General features: G+C 45.6%; 1 protein-coding gene across 2 annotated transcripts; it reads right to left on the reverse strand.

The window, feature by feature from the left end:
- Positions 1-1,419: 1,419 nt before the first annotated feature.
- Positions 1,420-15,271, reverse strand: CD93 (CD93 molecule). 2 transcript variants are annotated; one of them, XM_030310214.1, is made up of 2 exons: positions 13,002-15,271; positions 1,420-1,466 (listed from the first exon to the last, which is right to left on the reverse strand). In XM_030310214.1, the coding sequence occupies exons 1-2, from the start codon at positions 14,921-14,923 to the stop codon at positions 1,454-1,456; spliced, it is 1,935 nt and encodes a 644-aa protein (XP_030166074.1). In that variant the 5' UTR covers positions 14,924-15,271; the 3' UTR covers positions 1,420-1,453. The 2 variants fall into 2 exon arrangements, with proteins under 2 accessions (XP_030166074.1, XP_030166073.1); XM_030310213.1 differs by lacking the exon at positions 1,420-1,466 and adding an exon at positions 8,089-12,752 and having other exon boundaries at positions 13,002-15,270.
- Between the last annotated feature and the right edge of the window lie 5,726 nt (positions 15,272-20,997).

Consider the following 20,997-nt stretch of genomic DNA (forward strand, 5'->3'; position numbering starts at 1 on the left):
ATAAATGCCTCATGGTGAAAGACCATTCATCATGTATCTAAAGTTAACAAACAACACTTAATTTCAGCCACAGACCATTAAGCATCAAATCCAGTCTCTGTGAGCATTAAAGAAGTCATTCTGGGCATCTGGTCTCCTCTGTGCAATGCAAAAAAGTATCTTAATGAAAGGCCAGACTTTCCGGCTGACACTGGTTCACTTCCAACTTGGCATCTGCAGTAACCAAGAGCTTTTCTAAAGTTGTTTTTACTTATGAATTTTAATAACATAAAAGTTGTTTCCGTAGTAAAAGCTGCTTCCCTAAAGTACTCGGCTTAAAGCCAAAGGGTAGGGTTTGACTGGCCATCTCAAAGAAGGAAATGTGTAGTTAGATGATTTACAGAAGTGCAGAATGGGGTGGTGATAAAAGAAATAACCCAATAATGTGAATTTTAAAACTCCACTATTCCTTATATGGGAGAGGAAGTGGGTGTGGAGCAGACAAGATATTTTCTTCATGGTATTATTGAATGTTTTGATGGAGGTCAGCAAAATGAAGGGGATTAATATTTCTTGTGCTACCTGGAGAGAGTGTAGAGAGAAGATTGGTCACAGAAGAGGTACCTCCCCAATCATTAAAGCTGAGTGCAAGATATAGACAAGTAACCAGCATTGGAGACAATTCATACAGTTCAAGGCTAACTTCAGAGTCATTCATTTTTTATTACCTCTGCAATAATGAAGCCCAACTCAATCATGGTTCCCTGTTCCATAAAAAATACAGATCACAACTTATAAACTTGTATTTTTATCTATAATATCACTAACCAAGAGTTTAAAGTCAACTTAATGATGGTTTCCAGAGGGGAGGAGCTGGGGAGATGGATGAAATAGGCGAAGGCGATTAAGAGTACACTTTTCATGATGAGCTCTGACTAATGTCTCGAATTGCTGGATCATTATATTGTGCACCTGAAACTAATATAACGCTGTATGCTAACTATATTGGAGTTAAATAAAAAACTTAAGAAATATAAAAATAAAATAAACTTAATGAGGTGTAATTTACATACAATAAAATGTAACCATTTTATAGGTATGGTTTGATGAGTTTTGATAAATACAAACACTCATGTAACCACCACCCAATCAAACAGAATTTTTTTTCCCGTGAAGTTCCCTCAAGGTCCTTTGTGATCAGTTCTCATTCCACTCTCATATAACCACTGATCTACTTTCTAGCATGATAGAATAGTGTTACCCAGTCTAGAATTTCATAGACATGGAATCATGTGAGTTATAGTCTCATGTGTCTGGTTTACTCTGCAAAACATACTTACTTTTGAAATTTACCCCATGTCATTGTTGTGTATAACAAAAAGTCTTCCTCCTCTTCTCCTTCTCCTCCACCTCTTCCTCCTTCCTTCCTTCCTCCCCTTCTCCTCCTCCTTCTTCCTCTTCCTTTTCGTCTTCTTCAGAATATTTCCCTGTATGGTAAAAAGATCAATCTTTATCCATTCACTCTGCTGATGAATTTTTAGGTAGTTTGCAGGTTGAGCCTCCATAAATAAACCTCCTGTGAGTATCTGTGGCCAAGAGTTTGTATAGATGATGGGTCCATTTCCCTTGAGTAAAATCTAAGAGGAGACTGCTACATCATACATGTATATTCAGGTTTTTAAGAAACTAGTCTATAGTTTTGAAAAGATTGCTGCATTCCCATGGGCTTACATGACAGCCTCAGTGGAGAAGTAGCCTTTGAGGGCAAGGCACAACTACAGGGTGATTCGCACATGCTTTGTTCCCTCTCCTCCTCTGCCATACACAAACACATCATTTTTGATCCAGATAGAAGATGGATGACCACTCTGGGGATCAGTGAAGGTGTGGTCATGGGATCTGCCCCTCAGATCATGGTGACTTGCAGGTGGCACGATCTCTCTGGGGATGACAGGCAGCTTGTAGAGATTCCAGTCCCAGTACTTGTGTGTGTGTCAGTGTGTGTCTGTGTGTGTCTCTGTATGTGTGTGTCAGGGGAATGCACAAGCTTAAGTATGTTCATTTGGACATAAAATATTATTAAAACTACCCACAATTGCTTCATGCTCCACCTTTCTTATCTTGAATAGGTTGAGAAGACAACCAGTCTAGCTTGTTGCTGGTTGACACTTTTTCAATTATAGCTCCCATTCATGTTAATTGAAGGCAGTGAAACCTAGTGATCAAGACTGACACCACCAGCTTCCATCCCTACTTCATCAGCTGGCATCTGTGTGACCATGGGCAGGTTTCTCACTTCCCTATCTAAAGTGAGAATAGTAATAGGGCCTGTTTCTCAATCAATAAATACTATTTTCACATCCAGTAAGTAGTAAAAGTTAAATGAATGGTTTCCCCTATGTGGTTTTAATAACATGTCATATGAAATAATATATCCAGTTGGTCTTTAATTTAAAGAATATTTATGACTCAACTATGTGTGAAGAACTGTGTGAGGCACAATAAGGTTGCAGTCCCTTCCCTCTAGCACCTTATAATCTCTTAGGAGGCCATAGCCACTGAGCCAGCACTTGAGAATTAAGTGATTGAGGACATTAGATAGAACAATCCAGAAAGAGAACCCCTTTCTTAGAGTCCTGATTCCTCCTGAGAAAATCAGTCTATGGCTTGTGGAAGAAGGAAGGGGTGTCTCAGCTGGATGTAAGAGACAGGTGAGGATGCTGCCAGTGCTTAACCTGTAGCCCTTAGGCTTTTCACTGTGTGCGGGTCAAGTCCCATCTGCCTGTGCCCCATCCCTGTACCTGATGGCTTCCTCAGCCCTTCTGCCCATATGTTTGGTAGTCTGGAAGTGCCAGCAATTACTCACCACCACCCCTGAGGGCAGCCCCCTCCCCATTACAGACAGGAATCGGTGTATGAATACCCTGGTTCCCTTGTCCTGCAGGTGGAATGACCCCTCTGGGTTTAATACATTTCCTAGAACTTCCATGGTTACATGACTCTACCAATGTTCTCATACTTCTAAGGAAAGTACTTGCTTTGGAATCCTTGTATCCAGCTCTGCTTTTGGGAGTTGGAGTGAAAGGAGCCTGGAGGCCAGATGGACATTAAGGTGACAGTCCAGGGGAACTGTAGTGAAGGCTTGAGTATGGGCAGCATCCTGAGACAGACAGGGTCAGGCTAAGCAGACTGTGAAGGGGCAGTTGATGGTCTCTGGCTGCTGGTAGGGGAGAGAGAGGTCACAGATGTCAAGGGTGCAAACAGGACCACCCAGGGGTGGCATTGGCTCACCCTGCCTGTTATACTGCTCCAATGCCCTGCTTTCTCACCATTCAACACTTATTGAGCACCACTGTATGCAAGGCCCTGGTCTAGATGCCTGGGATATATCAAAGACCACTGGCCTTCTGGAGCTTGCATATATATAAATATGGATGATAAATAATGCATCGTAATTATGAAAGGAAATTATAAGCTATGTTAGAAGGCATCCAGTGCATTGAAAAAAAGCAGGGCCGAGCAAGCATCCCTGGGAGGCTGGAGAGAAGGAGCATAACCCACTGAGACAGAACAGAAAGGTGGAAAGTATGGAAGAAAAGTCAGGAGACACAGAAAAGAGAACCACCTACAAATTGTTTCCAGAATAAGAGAGTCAAGAGAAAAGACAAGAGGCATGCTCACAACAGTAAGAGAAGAAATTGCCCTAAACTGAATAAAGCAGAGGTTCTCCAGGAAACAGCAGCAGCTTCACCTGGAAACCTGTCAGAAATGTAAATTCTCGGGCTTCATCCCCAACGTGCTGACTCAGAAACTCTGGGCTGAGGCCAGCTCTGTGGGCTTCAGCACCCCTTGTGGGATTCAGCACCCCGTCAGCACCCCAACACACACATGTTCAAGTTCACAAAGTGCCAGAATAAAGCACCCTCCCGAGATGGGAATGTTCTAGCACAGGCAGGATGGGAAGAAGGACCACATCTGTACACCTGACGTGAAACCTCAGAACACAGAAGGAAGTGAGAAAATAATAAAAGCATTCAGCAGTAGAATAGAAAAGAAAACAATTGCTTGTGAAGGAAAATAATCATATGACATCAGCCTTCACACCAGGAACAGCCTGTGAGAATGCAAGGGCTCCGTATCTACAGCGTTCCTGAGGATGATAGTTTACAGGCAGTCCCCAACTTACCATCACTCCACCTAGGTTTTAGGCTTTATGACAGTGTGAAAGCAATACATATTCGGTAGAAACCACACTTTGAATTTTACATTTGATCTTTTCCCAGGCTAGTGATATGAGTTACAATCCTCTCATGATGAGGGGCAGGGGTAGCTCCCACTCAGCCACACCATCACCAGGGTCAACAAATGGTCCACTGACAACCATTCTGCTTTTCACTTTTAGTGCAGTATTCCATAAATTATATGTGATAGTCAATACTTTATTATAACATAAGCCTTGGGTTAGTTGATTTTGCTCAACTGTAGGCTAATGTAAGTATTCCAAACATGTTTAAGGTAGGCTAGGCTAAGGCATGATGTTGGGGGGCGGCAGGAGGTCAGGCATATTAAATGCATTTTTGACTTACAATATTTTCAACTTACAATGGCTTTACTGGCATGAAACCCCATTGTAAATCAAGGAAAATCTGTATATTACAGAAATCATTATCCAGGTAAGCCATCATTCAGTTGGGAAAAGAAGTATTTCCAGTAGCACAAGGTTGCAGCAAATCTAGTCTTCAATGGCCCCCTCAGTAAAAGACAAAAAACAACCAACCAGAACACTTGGTATTTAGCTCCACTCCTGTGAAATTCAAGAGCACTTGGAATTAGGGGAGGGGGAGTGGAGACGGAGGTCATGTACAATTCGTAGCATCTAAATAGGTGTTGATCATAAAAATGTATAGAAATCAAACAGTAAAATTCAGATGCAGTGAAGGTGGGTGATAGTGTTGGAGGTTAGTGTAGTTTGAGAAGAAGAGAGAAGAAATCACAGATTGCTACGATTCTTGTCATTTCTTTTTTCAGGGAGAAGGATATAGCTATTAATTAACATTAGATATCAATGGAGAAATACAGGTTTAAGTATACGAGGCAAAAATTAAGATGAGTCATTTGAAGAATACAATCAGTCCTTACAAATTTCCATACTATTAAGGTAGAAAATAGACAAAGAAATGTCAATCAAGCCAATAATTGATTAAAAAGAGAGAAAGAGAGAAAGAGAATAGAAGCACCAAAAACACATTAAAAATAGAATAAACAAAATAAGCTGCTGCAAATTTACTAGTAATCTCAGTAACTGTGAATAGGTTAAATCTCCCATTAAAAGACAAAGATTTTTGATTGGATAAAATGAGGGGAAAATCCAGCTTTGTTTTTATAAGAGACAAACAAAGGAGACACAAAGAAGCTGAACATTTGTTTTTAATTTTTTTTAAAATGAAAAAGTATTCAACAAATGTAACCAATTAATCAGGTATATCAGTTGTGATAGACAAATATAATTGATATGAACTTGTTAAGAAAGGTATACTTCATATTGGTAAAGCATCTGGCAATACATATCAATCACTTAACCACACAGTTTTAAGTAGAAAGCAAAACCGGTAGAAAGGTCAGCAAAGTCACACCACCATGAGAGAAGATGACAGGGACAAAGTCGATGGAAGAGCCTGATGTGGTCAACATGCAGAACCTGCATGCAGTGCCCACGCTGTGACCAGAGAAGGCAGGCCAGGATGCCCAGAGGTCATCTGCTTGGGGTGCCCATGCTGTGACCAGAGGAGGCAGGCTGGTACGTCCAGGGGTCATCAGCTTGGGGTGCCCACACTGTGACCAGAGAAGGCAGACTAGGATGCCCAGGTCATCTGCTTGGGAGGGCAGATGATTGCTTTGACAAGAAAGTGAAACACTTGATTTGTGACATAATGTTTTTGGGAAAGGAAGACCCTGGTGAAACAGGGTAAAAGGCACAATTATTTGCTCTACCTCACAAATTTTATTATTTTCATTTGTTATTTGAACATAGAAGGATTTCTACAGCACACAAGTCATCAATCAGCTTAACATTATGATATGAATTATGTGGACAGGCATAAAACGTGAAGTGGGAGAGATAAGCAGTGCTTTGCAGGAAGAGCTGGCAGGATCATGATACAAAGGGCATTGGTCTTCAGCCAAACTCGGCGAAACAGAGCTATGCCTTCTGTGAGTGTGGTCAAGGAAGTTACAGATGGCAGTGAGGACAAATGGCCCCCAAATATCTCAAACTGAAGTGGAGATGTGTGAATGGTGACCCAATGACCTTGCTGAGTCATCCTTTACCTTGCTGTTCTCTCTTTTCCTCTCTCTCTCGCCCTCCCATCTCTCTGCTCTCTCCTTTTTTTAAATCTGTTTCTTCTATTCCTTCCTTCCCTTCTTGCATTCCTTCCTTTCTTTCTCCTTCATTCCTTCCCTCCATTTCTCCCTCCTTTCTTCCCTCTCCTTCTGTCTCTCTCTTTCCTTCCTTCCTTCCTTCCTTCCTTCCTTCTTTCTTTCTAACCACGCAGTTGAATCCTATGGACCAGTTTCAACCAGAAGAGAAGATCAACATCCAAGTCAATGGTGACAGATTCCAAATAAAAACCCCAAAACTAGAATTTGGGGTTGGGCAGCAGCTCAAGGTGCTGCAGTTGTGGGGACCCAGAGGCTCAGGTGAGGACATGTATGTGCAGCCCCGTGAAGAGCATCCTGTCAATTCAGGCTCCCTGGGAGTGGTTGCTGGCCTCATGGGTTATCCTGGCTCTTTCATTTCTTTGCTCTCCTTTGCTCACTTTTCACCACTTACCTGTCCATCATTTCCTCCACAAAGGATGGCCTGGGGGTATAAGGAAGCTGTGAAGGGCTAATGGAGACTTAGAGTATGTGGGTTTATTTCCTGTGCTCTGTCCCCTCTTACTGAATAAATTTAAAAGTAGGTTGAGAACTTGATATGTTCATCCATCCATGTTAAACTCCCTGGCATGTGCATGATACATATGTGAGTCTTGTATTTTAATCTACATGTCATCTGTTACAAATGGACTTTGTTGTGCAATAAATATAGCTCTGTATAAATTGAATTTCCTTGTAAATGATTCATATTTGAAATATTTATCTAATATTTGTTATTTTAGTTAGCAGATAGCAAAAGTCACCAAGAGACGTTAAATTTGGCATTTTTGTTCATGGGCTTTTCCTAAATTAGGAAACACCGGCCTCGGGTTTTTCTGTATGAAAGAGAAGAATGTGGAAATTGTGGTGTGTGTGTGTGTGTGTGTGTGTGAGTGTGTGTGTGTGTGTGTGTGTGTGTGTGTTGGGGAGCAGCGATGGTTGTTTATGTTAAGATATAATTTCCAAATGTATTTTGTCACTCACTGGACTGCTAACAGGATCAGCTTTCTTTAACTCTAAGAAACGAATGGTCATCACACGTGTCCTGTCCATCTGCAGGACAGCAGGATCCTATCCAAGCCCTGTTCTTACCCAGTACCATCCAAGAGGCAGGCAGACTCAGATCTGAACACCTGCTGCCCTGGCATCCAGCCACAGTGAGATTCGTGCAGCCAAGCTGGAGGGGATCAGGTTTGCCTGTCCAATGAGTTAAACAAACTGAAAAGGCTTTGCTGACAAAATGGTGACAAATGCTCCTATGCTAATTAGGGAATGGTGTGCTCACATCACACCAGTTGTACATGTTTAATCCTGCACCAGGTGTCCCCTGTACAGTTAAAATGATGTGGGGAATTAAACAAGCAGAGAGGCATGGGGCAGTAGACTCCAGGTCAGAAGAAAATATCTGGAAGCATGGAGTCCGGCCTGGCTGGGTTCAGCAGCTAGGACCCAGGACACACTGTGGCCCCATCCCTCTGAATGTCCCTGTTCCTGTGGATAGGGCCTTGCCCCAACCTAGCTGCGTTGGGGTCAGTATCACAACCAGTAGGTAGAGATGCAGAAGTGGAACAGCCAAAGTACATTTTTTTAGCAGCTCTTTGAGAAGGGAAACGGATATGCTTAATGGCCATGAATGTAAGTCCTTCAGTGTATCTTAAGTTGTTATGAAACAGATTGAAACAAGGTGACAACAACTGCAGTCCAGAGTTTATTAGGTTAGGCATGTGACATAAAACACAAAGGACGGCAGGCTTGCTGCTTGTCGAGGCGGACTCGATATGGCCCTTGGTTTCTCAGAGTTCCGAGGCCCTGTGCATCAGCCAAGCCTGCCCTCCCCCCGCCTGGGAAACAGTCGGGCCCAGGACAGAAAGACGCCCTGCACAGAAATCCCACGATGGCAGAATTAGTGGAACAAATTTCAAATACACAGATTTAAAAATACTAAATTCTTATCTAGCATTTGTGAAGGGATGACTGACATTTACAGTCCCATTGAGTGTCATAGAACAAGGCCTTGCAAACAACCTAATTCAAGCTTCAGTCAAATGTGCACCAAGAACACAGTCCAGAAGAATGGTGGGCAAGATTTGTGGAAAGGAAATGCTTGCCCCCTTGCAGATAAAGAGGAACAATGTGAGAAAGATATTCTAGAGTTTTTTCCTAGAGGAGATGCGCATGATCCCCAAGAACAGGTCAAAACACAATTCACTTTTTAAGAAAGCACTTCAGCGTGTATTAGTTTTGGGAATCTGGAACAGAATATGGTATTTGATTACAGAATATGTGGAGAATTCTGATTATCGGCTTTTTTGTTTGTTTGTTTTGGTTGACAAATGCCACAAACCACATGGCTATAAGCAGTAGGTTTTGCAGCCAGACAGGGACAGATGTTTTCAAGGATCATATCTCGGATTCCCATGCTAATCTATTGTTTAAGGTGATGGAAACATGGAGGGGACATTACACCATTTTGCAGCTGCTAGAAAGCCATGCTTTCCTGTTTTCCTGATTTAGACAATGGAGAAGCTAAGGAGAAAAATAATAGGAAAAGGCTGTCCTATATTTGCTTTTAAAAATGCATTACTTTGAATGTAGTACATTTTTGGGAATCAAAACTCCTCTGTTCTCGGTTTTCACAGAAACGTTTATGGGAAAGAGGGTTGGAATAAAATCAGCTAATGATCACATCTATATTTTCCAAAGGTAACGTTCAGTGATAAAAGTGCAGGTGCCACCAGAATGAGTTCAAACAGGGGCTCCTGACTGAAACATAAGAATAGTAACACACATGTGTGTGTTTCAGGGACAGAGATTCATTTCCAACCTAATTCTTCCTGTACTGTGCACATACAACGCTCACATACATGTTTAACTTTTTATTCCACCTTTTTGTCTAATCATGGACAGGATGTTAGCCTGCATCCCTCCCGTTCTTAAGGCAGAACCCACTTAAGTCACCCACTTGATGCTGAAGGGAAAACACGATGTGGATGTGTGGTGCCAGATGCCACAATTATGATGATCAGGCATGTGGGTGAACCAAAGGGACACCTGCAAGGCCATCTTTTGCCTCAAGGTCACGATGTTGAGCAGGGGTGGGTGCATCCTACAAAAGACCTCACTGGGTCCAACTCTTTCAAAGGCATTTTCAGATAATTGCCCCACCTTTGCTTTTACACTCCTCAGATTCTGGAGCGAGGCTTGTCCAGCATCACATGTTCAAATGAACAAGAAAAAAGAGCAGTGATTATCTCTAAGTTCGGGAATGAACATAGTGGGCTGCATGTTTTAGGAGTCATTCTCCCTTTCAATTATCTTCCTTGGGAGATGGATAGAGGGGAGAGGGTGAGTTTCTTCCTAATATAAATTGTCCAAGAGCATCCTAGAATTATTGAACTATGGGAAATTCTATTTGGGCAAAAGTATCCATTGTCTTTAAGCCTGTTGCCGAATGGACCTGTCACCCTTTCCCCATCACCCTGGCCGTTCTGCTGCTCTGCAGGTCAGGGACAGAACAGCCCTCAGTCTGCCCCAGCCCAGCCCAGGCACACAGTTGGAAGAGTCTGTGCACAGCAGAGTCTACCTCTCCCATGCTTCAACCCCTCCATTTCCCAGGCTGTGTCGTGGCCGAGCCACCCGGGGAGCTTCTGTATATATAAATGGACAGTTTGCCGACAACTAGTTTGTCAATGGCCACGTGGCCAGTGGTTCATCCACTGCTGGGTCCCCATCTCCCCAAACAGTAGTTCACATCCCTCATACAAAATGGCAGCAGTATCAAAGGGGAGAACAGTATTTGTTTGAGGCCAGTGGTTTTCATCAGATAAGGTCATCCAATTCAGGGATCTTGGCCACTGGTTGGAGCTTCCGGGAGAGAAGGTAGGGCTCATCTGCTCACGAATGGACTGATTCTGCTAGAGGGGATTTGGGGAATTATTTATTGGTCCATTTCTCCCCTTGTGTGTTTCACAGTGGGTATCTGCGGTCTGCCTGCCATCAGGGATAGGGCTTCACATTCCCACGCACAGAGGGATTTGAACACAAAAGTCAAAAATGGGGCTGGGCAGTAGAAGAAGTCAGACTCCGTAAAAATGAGAGAGCATGTTTGGGGACCTCAGCCAGTACAAGGTCCCACAGGCCCTCAGAGGGACTTAGGGGAAGCCTAAATAGGAATGTCTTCTTTCCCCTAGTGATAAGGGTAGAACTGTAAAAGCCTGGAGGCAAAGCTGTTGAATTTGCAGTTAGTTCAAGTAAGTGCACATATTGTCAGCAATGCCTCTGGCCAGCTCTGAATAGCGGTGTGGTTGGTTCCCACACAACAGACAGCCAAGGATCCTGGGGCTAGTGGATATAAGCCTTTGTCTCCTGAGTGTTACACGCCAGTATTTCAACTGAAATCTAAATAATATTAGATGTCTTTTAAAAGCAAAGTTCCAAACACCTTGCTAAGTCCTCCAAAACCTTCATCTTTCTGTATACTCACTCCTTCAGTTACTCTTTTTCCAAAAAAAAAAAAAAGAAAAAAAAATCTAAACTATAGAATTTACATTTCAATATTGGCAAAAGGATATTTACTTAACTCTGAGGGCCAGCCATTCACCTGGCAGCTATTCCTGCCCCAGGTGTCCGCCTCTGGAACAGATGTGTTTCTAAGGCAAAGCCAGAAACAATAGGGCACCCTGGTTTTGAGAGGCAGACTTGGGAATCCCCGGAAGGAAACACATTCCTAATCTGTTCTGCGTGGTGACAGCAAAAAGCCTGCAGGTGACCTGAGTCCTCCTGGTGCTACTCAAGCGGTTGTGGGCAGAGAGGAGAGCGCTTGTTGGGATGAGCGCTGGGTGTTGTATGGAAACCAATTTGACAATAAATTATATTAAAAAAAATTAAAACTCCTCTAATATAAAGTAAAAAAAAAGAAAAAAAAAGCTCTGATCATCAGTGAATCCCACGGCTACTTTCCAGTGACCCAGGCAGAACCACATGAGAAGGTAGTGCTCTCCACCACTACCTCAGGAGGGGAAATCTTCACAAGCAAGCATTTTAAAAGGAGGATATAAATTAAAATTGCTTCAAGCAGTTTTTATGGTTGCAAAAGATTTGAATTATTCTTTTTCTCTACCCTTCTCTTCTCCCCCGCTTTTTTAAGAACAAGAGAAAAATATGACAAATGTTCTTTAAGCAGCACAGGGCCAGCGTCCCTCCTGTCTGGTCCCTGACCTGGTTGCAAGCTATAGCCACAAATCAGGAATCATGCCCTCAGGAAGCAATACCAACTGTGAGCTGTGTTAAAATGCTTTATGATGCCAGCTTTCAAAGCTCAGCATCTCATCTCCCTCATACAGTGTTAACAGTCAGAATGAGAGACTTCTAGGGGCTTCATCCATCTACAATCAGAGCATTTAAATCCAGAGCACAATGCAGGGAAGGCAGGTGGCATAGGAGAGACGACTCTGACTTTTCTCCTTGTGCGTGTTCACCTCATCAATAGTGTGTGTTAACACAAGTGCATTTAGATGGATTGATTCAAGTATTTGTGAAACAAACCCCAGGCCTCTCTCTCCAGCTCTTTGGATTACTGGCTTTCAAAAACACTTTCAACTCCCTTCATCCTTCTCCCACACTTTCCAGACTTCACTTGCAAAGAAACCCAAAACTATTAGCAATGTTAAGAACTAGGAAATGCAATTTGTAAACTTCCAGCATCCTTGCTACTTGAGCAGTCCAGGGTACTATGGTCATTCTGGAGGATTTCAACAAGGTCAAGCTTATCAGGGCTTGTGATGGGAAAATACATGAATGCAAATGTAAAGAAATGTTTCCAGTCCTCAATATGTTCCTTTTGACAAAAAAAGAAAAGAAAAACTTTTTACATCATTAAACAATGATTTAGTCTCTGTTATACCAAGAGGAACAAATCATTTCAACACTAATTATCATTAGCAGACAGCCTTTTCTCCTCAGATGTTCAAGCGAGCAGGGAAGCAGTTTAGAAGGAGCCCCATTAGCACCTGATTTGTAACTCCCTCATCCAGAATCAGTGGGAAATGTGAAATTGGTCACATTTGAATTTGCAAAGGGAAAGTAAGAATTGTTAACATCCACAAAATTCCCGAAATCACATCCCAACCCATTGCTTCTACTTCAGGATTACCACGCACAAGTAGAAAATACCTGTATATTCCAAGGTGCTAGGCTTTTAAGAATGTTTACCACTGTTTGCTAAGATTCCAGTCCAGTCTTTGGGAAGGATGTGGGTCGCCCCTTCCGATGGGGTGTGGAAAGCTCTGAGGATGGTGATGGCCAACTGGCAGTGTCCCTGGGGCTGCCTCACCTTTCAGCAGTCCGTCCCTGGCGTTGGACTATGAGAAACAATGATGACAGTATTGGAAGCCGCTTTGACCTGCCTTGCACATCTAGACCCTGGGAGAAACCCGCGTGGTCCACGCACCAGGCAAGGAAAGAGCCTCAGTGAGTGCCTCTGGGCCAAAGGGTTTAGACAGCGCCTGCCCCTTGTGCTCCGCCTGCTTTGTATGGTGGTCCTTGCCCTCCCACCTCCCTGCACCTGCCCACCCTCCTGCCCCCTGTAGGTGATCTGAGGCCTCCTTTACCTGTACTGATTCTCCAAGGCCCTGTTCTCAGCCCGCTCTGGAGCCCAGGAGTAGCTGTCAGCAGCGTTCTGAGGCTTTTTCTCCTTCTCCTCCTCCCTCTTTGCTTTCCGCTTGCGATAGACCAGAAGTCCAAGAGCCAGAGCCAGTAAGAGTAAGATGGCTACCACTGTGCCCAGGATATAGAACAAAAGCAGCTTTTGCCCATCGGTGCCGTTGTCACTTTGTTTGGACATGGAATCCTCATCCATATTCTCCCCACCATCTGTGGTAGCCTTGGGGTGATGGGTGCTGGGCTCCATCCATTCGCCAGGGGGCCCACTGTGAGCCAGCATGTCAGGCACAGTCAGGGTGGTGGGGGCCTCAGATGGGAGGGAGGGACTCTTCATGGTGGATGCCTCCTTGGAGGTGCCCTCGGAGTCCCTGGTGGGCCTGGATATTGTGGAAGAATACACAAGATTCCCCTCTCTATCTCCCATATCCTCTCCCTGGGGAGGCCCAGTCTGTGGTGCCAGAGACGTGGACCCTGTGGTACACGAGACCCCATCCGGGCCCAGCTCCCAGCCCGGCAGGCAGCTGCAGCGGAAGGACCCCTGTGTATTGAGGCACAAGCCCTCACAAAGGCCATGCTCCGGGCCCTCACACTCGTCCACATCCAGGCACTGGGTGCCATCCTCCTTAGCCAGGACATAGCCCTCCTTGCAGGAGCAGTAGAACGAGCCATCTGTGTTAGTGCAGCGCTGGGCGCAGGGCGAGTGGCCAGGGGCACACTCGTCCACATCCTGACAGGCCTCCTCCCCAGGGCCACGGGGCTCGTAGCCCACCCAGCACTCACAGTGGAAGCCCCCAGGTGTGTTGACACACTGTTGTGGGCAGGGGGAGTCTTGGCACTCGTCCACATCCACACAGTCCTGCTGACTTGAGTCCAGCTGGTAGCCTTGGGGGCAGAGGCACGTGTAGTTCTTCCTGTGAGGTCCCAGGACACAGGTGGCTGCCCCTTTGCAGGGACTGGAGCTGCAAGGGTTCCGGGAGGCACAGGTCACCAGGTCGTCCAGCAGCCGGAATCCCGGCCGACAGCCACAGCGGAAGGAGCCATCACCACCCTCGAAACAGTCTTGCTGGCAGCCCCCGTTGTTGAAGCTGCAGCCGTACTTGGGGCTAACACAGAGGGGGCCTGAGCTGCCCCAGTCGAACACATCTGAGGCCTTCTCCTTACACAGGAAGTAATGCTCCCGACCCTCGTCCCCATCCCCACAGGCCACGTTAGCCACAGAGGCAAAGGGCACAGTGTCCAGGGAGGAGCTGGTGGCCTGGAACGGGGTCCTGTATTCCACCCGGCCTGGGCCCCCCAGAGCCAGAGGCTGGCACATGCCTTTGAAACTGAACTTGCACACAAAGCCCTCGATGTTGCTTCCAGGAGAGTTTGGGCTCCCACAGGGGCCCTCAGACCATTTGGGGAGGTGGCTGGCATGAGACGGCAGAGACAGATAGAGCAGCAGGGATACACAGCGCCTAGAGATGCAGGAGCTCCTGACCTCCCTGTTCCAGTTGGTGTAAAGTGTGTCTTCCCCGCCGCCCACCCAGCTGAAGCCTTTCAGCGGCAAGCTGGAGTCTAAGCACTTTCCCTTTTCGCGCTGGAGCCCGATCCAGAACTTGCCCATCCGAGCTTCTAGGGCCTCCTCCAACTCCAAGAGCTGGGCCAGGGCTCGCTGGATGTGCCAAGCCTCCTCTTCACTCTTCACGGTGGCCAGGTTGCCCCCATTCTTGCTGCAGTGACTCTGGGCCTCGGCCGCACTCAGCTTGCCCCAGTGGGCTGTGTAGCAGGCATTCCCCGCGCACACCACAGCTTCCCCGGGAGCTCCAGCCCCCGCCCAGGGCTGGCCCAGGAGCAGCAGCGGCAGCAGCAGACCGGCAGAGGTGGCCATTATGGCTCCGTGTCCCCTTCAGCGGGAGGCTGGCAGCCGTGCAGTGACAGCAGCTGAGCTGAGAGGAGAACTGAGGGCTCCGACGCAGACGTTCTGGCACAGGGAAGAACACAAAGACCGAGGGCTTTTCACATCCCCCTGACCCAAGGCGCATCCTGTACTGTTGTACTTCTTATTTCTCACCGGATACTGGGGCTTCCTGCAGTGAATAGTTTTCTGACTCCTGTTGCCTTCATCACGGTTTTGTTGTTCGTAAAAGAGGTCAGGCGGCTGTGTTGGGTCCCTGGCTAATCGCTGGGGAAATGCAGAGGCGTGGGGGCAGACCGTTGCAGCTGGGAGACACCCTTCTGTTTTATTTGGGCTCCCTTGTCTTCCCCATCTGCAGGAGGAACTTAAATGGCATGCTACAGAGTGAGTGGAGACTTTTGGGGACTAAGAACTTGAAAAAGCTCACTTAGTAACCCATAATAAAATTCCACTTTGGTTTGCAAACAGCCAGAAGAGAAAAAAAAATTCTCAGGCTTGAGACATGAGGCCACTGATGGTTATAATTTTCAGCCTTTTTTAGAAGCAAACTGGATTTTTCTTCTGCCTATCTCATGTTCCTTTTGGCTTTGGAAGTCTTTTTTCTTTTATCCCCCCATCATGAACTTTAAATAGATGGGCAGTTTTTAAATAGGAACCGGGCCGTGGGAATCACAGAGTGTCTAACACAATGCCAAGCTCCTAAAGAACATTAAAATAAATAGGGTGAAATTTGGCAGTTTTCAGGGTTTTATGGTGCAAATATTGTGTTGTGAGGTGGCAGTGTCATAAAAAGGCATCAGAAAGAAAAAAAGAAAATGCTTCTGGCCTCATGGCCCTGGACTGGCACTCCTGTCTCCCAGCTCAGGGTTACCAGGAAGGGCCGGAGTTCTGAGAATCCTGGTCACGGCAGGCCCCTTCCGCTCAGCAGCTCATCAAAGGCCCTTGAAGAAAACAAAGGGTGTTCCTCCTGCAGTTCTTCCTGCAGATGTGTTACTCACTGGCGCTGTCTTTGGTTAGGGCACTTCCCCTAGAAGTAGACCCTGACTCAAGGACTGGGGACAAGTCATTCATTTGAGAGGGCACGTCAGGCAGGGAATGGGGGTACCAACACAGGGTGCCTGAGTGCATAGGTGACACTGGGGCTCCTGCACCATGGTCTCTGGAACACCTGCATCAGTTTTCTGAGCCAAGGAGAGGGGGCTGTGGCAGCTCTCCTCCAGCCCCTTTCCTCACTGGAGGCAACAAGTTCTTGGCACTCTGGGCTGACAGGAAGAACCTAGCTGACCAGAGGCAACACTGAAGAGAATTGCAGGGAGCTTCCAAGGGGCTATGGGCATGGCACCAGTGTCTGCTACATCGGCCCTCCACAGAGATCTGAGTTTAGGGAGTTGTAAAGATAATGAACTTGCTGGCTTTCGCCTCCCCAAGGCATGCGACGCCCATCTGACTCTTGGAGACTCATTGGAGACTTGGAGACTCGAACATAAGGTGTTCCTTATGTTCTTATTTTAATAAGATATTTGAGATAGTCCAGAGATTCTCTCCCAGAACCCATAGGATACTCCTGTGTTCTTTGGTGCCATCTATCTACCCACTCACCTATCCATCCATCCACCCATCCATTCACCCATCCATCTAACCACCCACTCATATATCCAACCATCCATCCATCCATCCATCCATCCATCTATACACCCACTCACCTATCCAGCCACCTAGCCAATGTTATTTAAGCCTCCAGCATGCACGGGGCTGGGCACAGGGATTAAAGGAGGGAACTCCTACATTCATGACCCCTGAAGTCAGTTATATTAGATAGCTACGAACATGTTGAACAGTTGTAGCTATGACACGTACCACAGGGAGAAGATGAGTGTGTCAGCCGAGGTACTGACCTGGTTGGGAAGTGGGAAGTGGGAAGTGTGACAGTCTCCTCTGATGGAGAATGGCAGTGAAGCTGGAATCAAAAGGAAGAATAGCTAAGAAAGGGAATGATTTCCATCTGGGGTAACAGCACCAACAAAGGCCCTGTGATATGAGGGTTGTACCCTTTACAAGGGAGTGAAAGAAGGGCTGTAAGATCAAAGCCTGAAAAATGGAAAGGAGGACCCAGGCAAGGAGAAGCTCTGTGAGTCCAAACAATGAAAATTTGGAGTTTTGTTCTGAAATCCATGGGGAAACACCCAGGGGCCAACATGTTAAGACCTGCATGTAGAAGATTGGGGAACAGGTTGATGGACCCCAGCAATGTGGGGGAACCACTCAGCAGGCAACTGCCAATTTCCAGGTACATATGACAGTCACTTGAACTGGGCTGGTTCCCCTGGATTAGGGATAGCAGATTTAGTGATAAGGATCCAGAACACTCTGTTCTTGGCAATGGATGGAGTAGGAATAGAGGACATGGGAGGTACCCAGTAGGACTTCATGGCTCTCTGCTTATACTACCAAGGGTTGGGGGTCCTAGAAGGCTGTGTCTACTGGAGGCAGAAAAATGGGACCTGGGTCATAGAACAATTGGAGGAAGGCTGCCTCTTGGGGCTTAGAGTCTCCCTGCCTCCTCAGGACTCTGCATTCACCCCCTTGGGAAGATTGGGAAGTAGCCAGGTTCAGACTACTTACTGTCTGTATAGCACAGAGCTAGATTCCTCAGCTAACTGTTGTGATCCTGCAAGACTCATCCAACACATTGCTTGGTTGGTGTTTAAGGACGTGGATTGAATCAGTGACTTAGAGCTTATTAACCAGTCAGACCCCCAGATCTTTGTCAGGGTATTCCTTTGCTGGAAGTTCTTCATCTTTCACATGGGAACTTTCAAATCAACTACTCTTCACTTAGCCAAGTGTTGACATCATAAAGAAGAAAGTGAAGCAAGGCCATGTGCTCAGTTTATCTATTCATTAACCCAGGGAGAATTGTAAAGCACCAACTGTGAGAAAGACTATGTTCAGTGCAGAAAGCTGCCTTCTCTTAGGCTTGTGGATCCTACTTTATTATCTCCAGTAACCTGGTTATCTAAGCCTCACTCTTGATCCCCCTCATCTGCAAATGACATGGGAACAAGGCCTTTGGATATCTTTCTTACTCTAGTGTCAACAACAGTGAACTCATGTAGTTATGTATCATTCCCTCCTCTGGAGCTGGGAAGAAAGCAGACTAGCGAGAGAGCAGGGACGGAGTCCACTGCTGAGCCCTCACTATGTGGCACAAGGAACCAAACCACCTGTCTAAACCACAAGAGTGCATTTGGCCTCATACTGACCTACCGAATGTTGAATGCAGAACAGTTTCTCTGTTATCTCCTCTCCCCCTGTTCCTCATATCTTCTGAATTTCCCTCTGATCCTTGATCCTTCAGTCTCTGCCTGCTGAGCTTGGCTGAGTTAACTCTCCTGGCACCCCATGGCCTGAGGTTTCTAGCTCCAGGTGTCCTACTGTCCTCTCCCTGCTGTATACTCCATAAGGATGTGGCAGGAGCGTCAGCATGGTGGGGTTGGGAGCACAATGCTTGTACCTGTGAGCTCAGCAGAAGAAGGAGAGCTTACTTTTACCAGATAGAACTTAGCTAAGTTCACAAAGGATTGAGGATTGTTTGGATGCTGACTTGGAGGAAATTCTGAACATCACATACTGAATTCCTCCATGGATGACAATTTATTACATTTTATTTAAAATGTAGATTTTATCAAATCTCTCTGAAGATTGATAATTAAAAAACAGGAATCAGCAGTTGGAAGACCAGAGAGCTTTCCTTGGCAGATCTTTGAATACAAGCCACTTTACATGTTCTAGAATAAACGTAAACCTAATAGCATGGTGTAAGCACTGAGCCATGACCCCAAACTGTCTACTTTTATTCTGGACTCTTAATGAGTACTCTGCGCTTTCTTTTTAAATTGTCCTAAAATGTACTTCATACAATGTTTGGAATGGATTCATTCCAGTCTCTAATATGGGGATAGTTTAATCTCAATTATTCTGGAGCACAGTGATCGGTTTGTGGGTCATTCAGGCATCTGATGTCTCTTTTTCTTTATTCTCTAAACTAAAAATTGAATGAAGACATGTCCAAAAGGTACACTGCATTTTTCCTGACATACACAGCAGGTATCCCCAATATGTATGTCAGTTCATTGTCCCCCTTTTGTATCTTCACTCAGGAAATGTATGTCAGCACCTACTATGTGCCAGGCTCTGTTTTCTGCACAGGGAGGAGGAAGGGACATGGGTTTCGATACTATTTGATTTTGCACCAGACAGGTAAGACAGAGGACAAGAGGACAGTCCTTGGTAGAGAGGGACAGGCTGGCCGGCCACAGGCTCTCAGCAGCAATTCTCTTGCTGAGTGAAGGACACCTTCTAGAGGTGACCCAGGTAAGTGGGGGGCCTGAGGTGGCTGCCAGGGAGCGGTGCACTTCACAGGGTTTGCAGGGAATTTCAAATAGTAAAGTACTAAAATTGATTCAATGATGGTCTTGTTTTTATTGTCTTTTTACTTTTGCCAATTCCCACCAATTCTAAACAAGATCAGTGATAAAATTCTGCTCCTCAAACACACACACACACACACACACACACACACACACCTCTGTTGCTCTACATTCTAAACAATTGTGGTGGTTACTGTTATTTTATTTTTTTAAAGCTGTTATTTCACTGTTATTTTATTTTTTTAGTTACTTTGAAAAAGAGAGAGGGGCAGTAGAGTATGAGTTGGGGAGGGGCAGAGATAGAGAGGGAGAGAGACAATTCCAAGCAGGCTCCATGCTGTCATCATGGAGCCCCACACGGGGCTTGAACTCACAAACCACAAGATCGTGACCTGAGCCAAAACCAAGAGTCAGACACTTAACCGACTGAGCCTCCCAGGCACCCCTGTTTAATAATATATATGCAAGCTTCAGTGCAGCACCTTGTAATTACATATCCTTTAATAAACATTGTATTTTCTGTGGAAGCTTATTTGGGAAATTCCCAGTGGCAAAGCAGGACTCCACCCCACATGGACCACACCTTCCACAGACCTGTGGAGCAAGTTCACAGTGGCGGGGAATTGTTCAGCCGGCTCAGTCTCCAGCTCCTCTAGCAGATTCCCAACAAACAGTAACAGCACAGAGTCTGTAGAGAGAAAGACACAGAGCTCAAGCCACTTGTATTCCATCACTGTCTGTGGCCACTTGGGTTATTTGTGATTGAAAGCTTAAACCAGGGGAACAGAGATAGCTAATTGAATCTGAGTATTTTTTTTTCTTTTCAACTGAATCTTCACCTTTTAAAATAAATGGTTTAATTTTTTTTAAATGTTTGCTTATTTTTGAAGAAAGAGAGACAGAGCATGAGTGGGGGAGGGACAGAGAGAGGGAGTCACAGAATCCGAAACAGACTCCAGGCTCCAAGCTGTCAGCACAGAGCCCAATGCGGGGCTTGAACTCACAAACCACGAGATCATCACTTGAGTTGAAGTCGGTTGCTTAACTAACTGAGACACCCAGGTGCCCCTAAAGTACATGATTTTAAAATGAAAAAACAGATAAAGAAAACTCACTAATAGTGATCGTGACATGATCATTTCTGAAAGTTACGGCATTAGACAGAAGAGTGAGCCACTGCACTCACCCACCCAGGGTGTAAGTATGCTCAGGCGTCCCAAGGGGCAGCTTGTGGATTTTTTGCATTGAAGGGATAGAACACATCCATCCTTGGTTCAAATCCCACTGGGTCACTTAGTAACTGTGTGACCTTAGGCAAGCTGATGAACCACTCTGTTATTTATTGTGTAGTAAAACAATCTGTGACCGTTTTCTCAAATGCAATGGGAGACAATGCAGTGTCATTTTCCTAGGTCTTTGTGAGGATTATTAAATGAGCTCATACCTCAAAAGCACTCAGAACAGCGCCTGGCAGGAGGTGAGCTACCATCACACCAGGAGACTGAGGAGCTGAGACAGCCCAGACTCTCCTTTTACAAGAGCTGGAGCCTCAATCTGGCCATTTGCTGGCTTTGGGATTGGACCCAACCTCTTCACATCCAGAGATTTGATTTCCTC

The sequence above is a fragment of the Lynx canadensis genome, chromosome A3 (genome assembly GCF_007474595.2).
Source record: "Lynx canadensis isolate LIC74 chromosome A3, mLynCan4.pri.v2, whole genome shotgun sequence".
Taxonomy (NCBI): domain Eukaryota; kingdom Metazoa; phylum Chordata; class Mammalia; order Carnivora; family Felidae; genus Lynx; species Lynx canadensis.

Excerpts from the sequence above, each read along its gene's own strand:
- CD93 (XM_030310213.1), bottom strand. The coding sequence starts at position 14,923 with ATGGCCACCTCTGCCGGTCTGCTGCTGCCGCTGCTGCTCCTGGGCCAG. Across the intron at positions 12,753-13,001 it reads GCCTTGGAGAATCAGTACAG|TCCAACGCCAGGGACGGACT; the intron begins GTAAAGGAGGCC and ends TGTTTCTCATAG.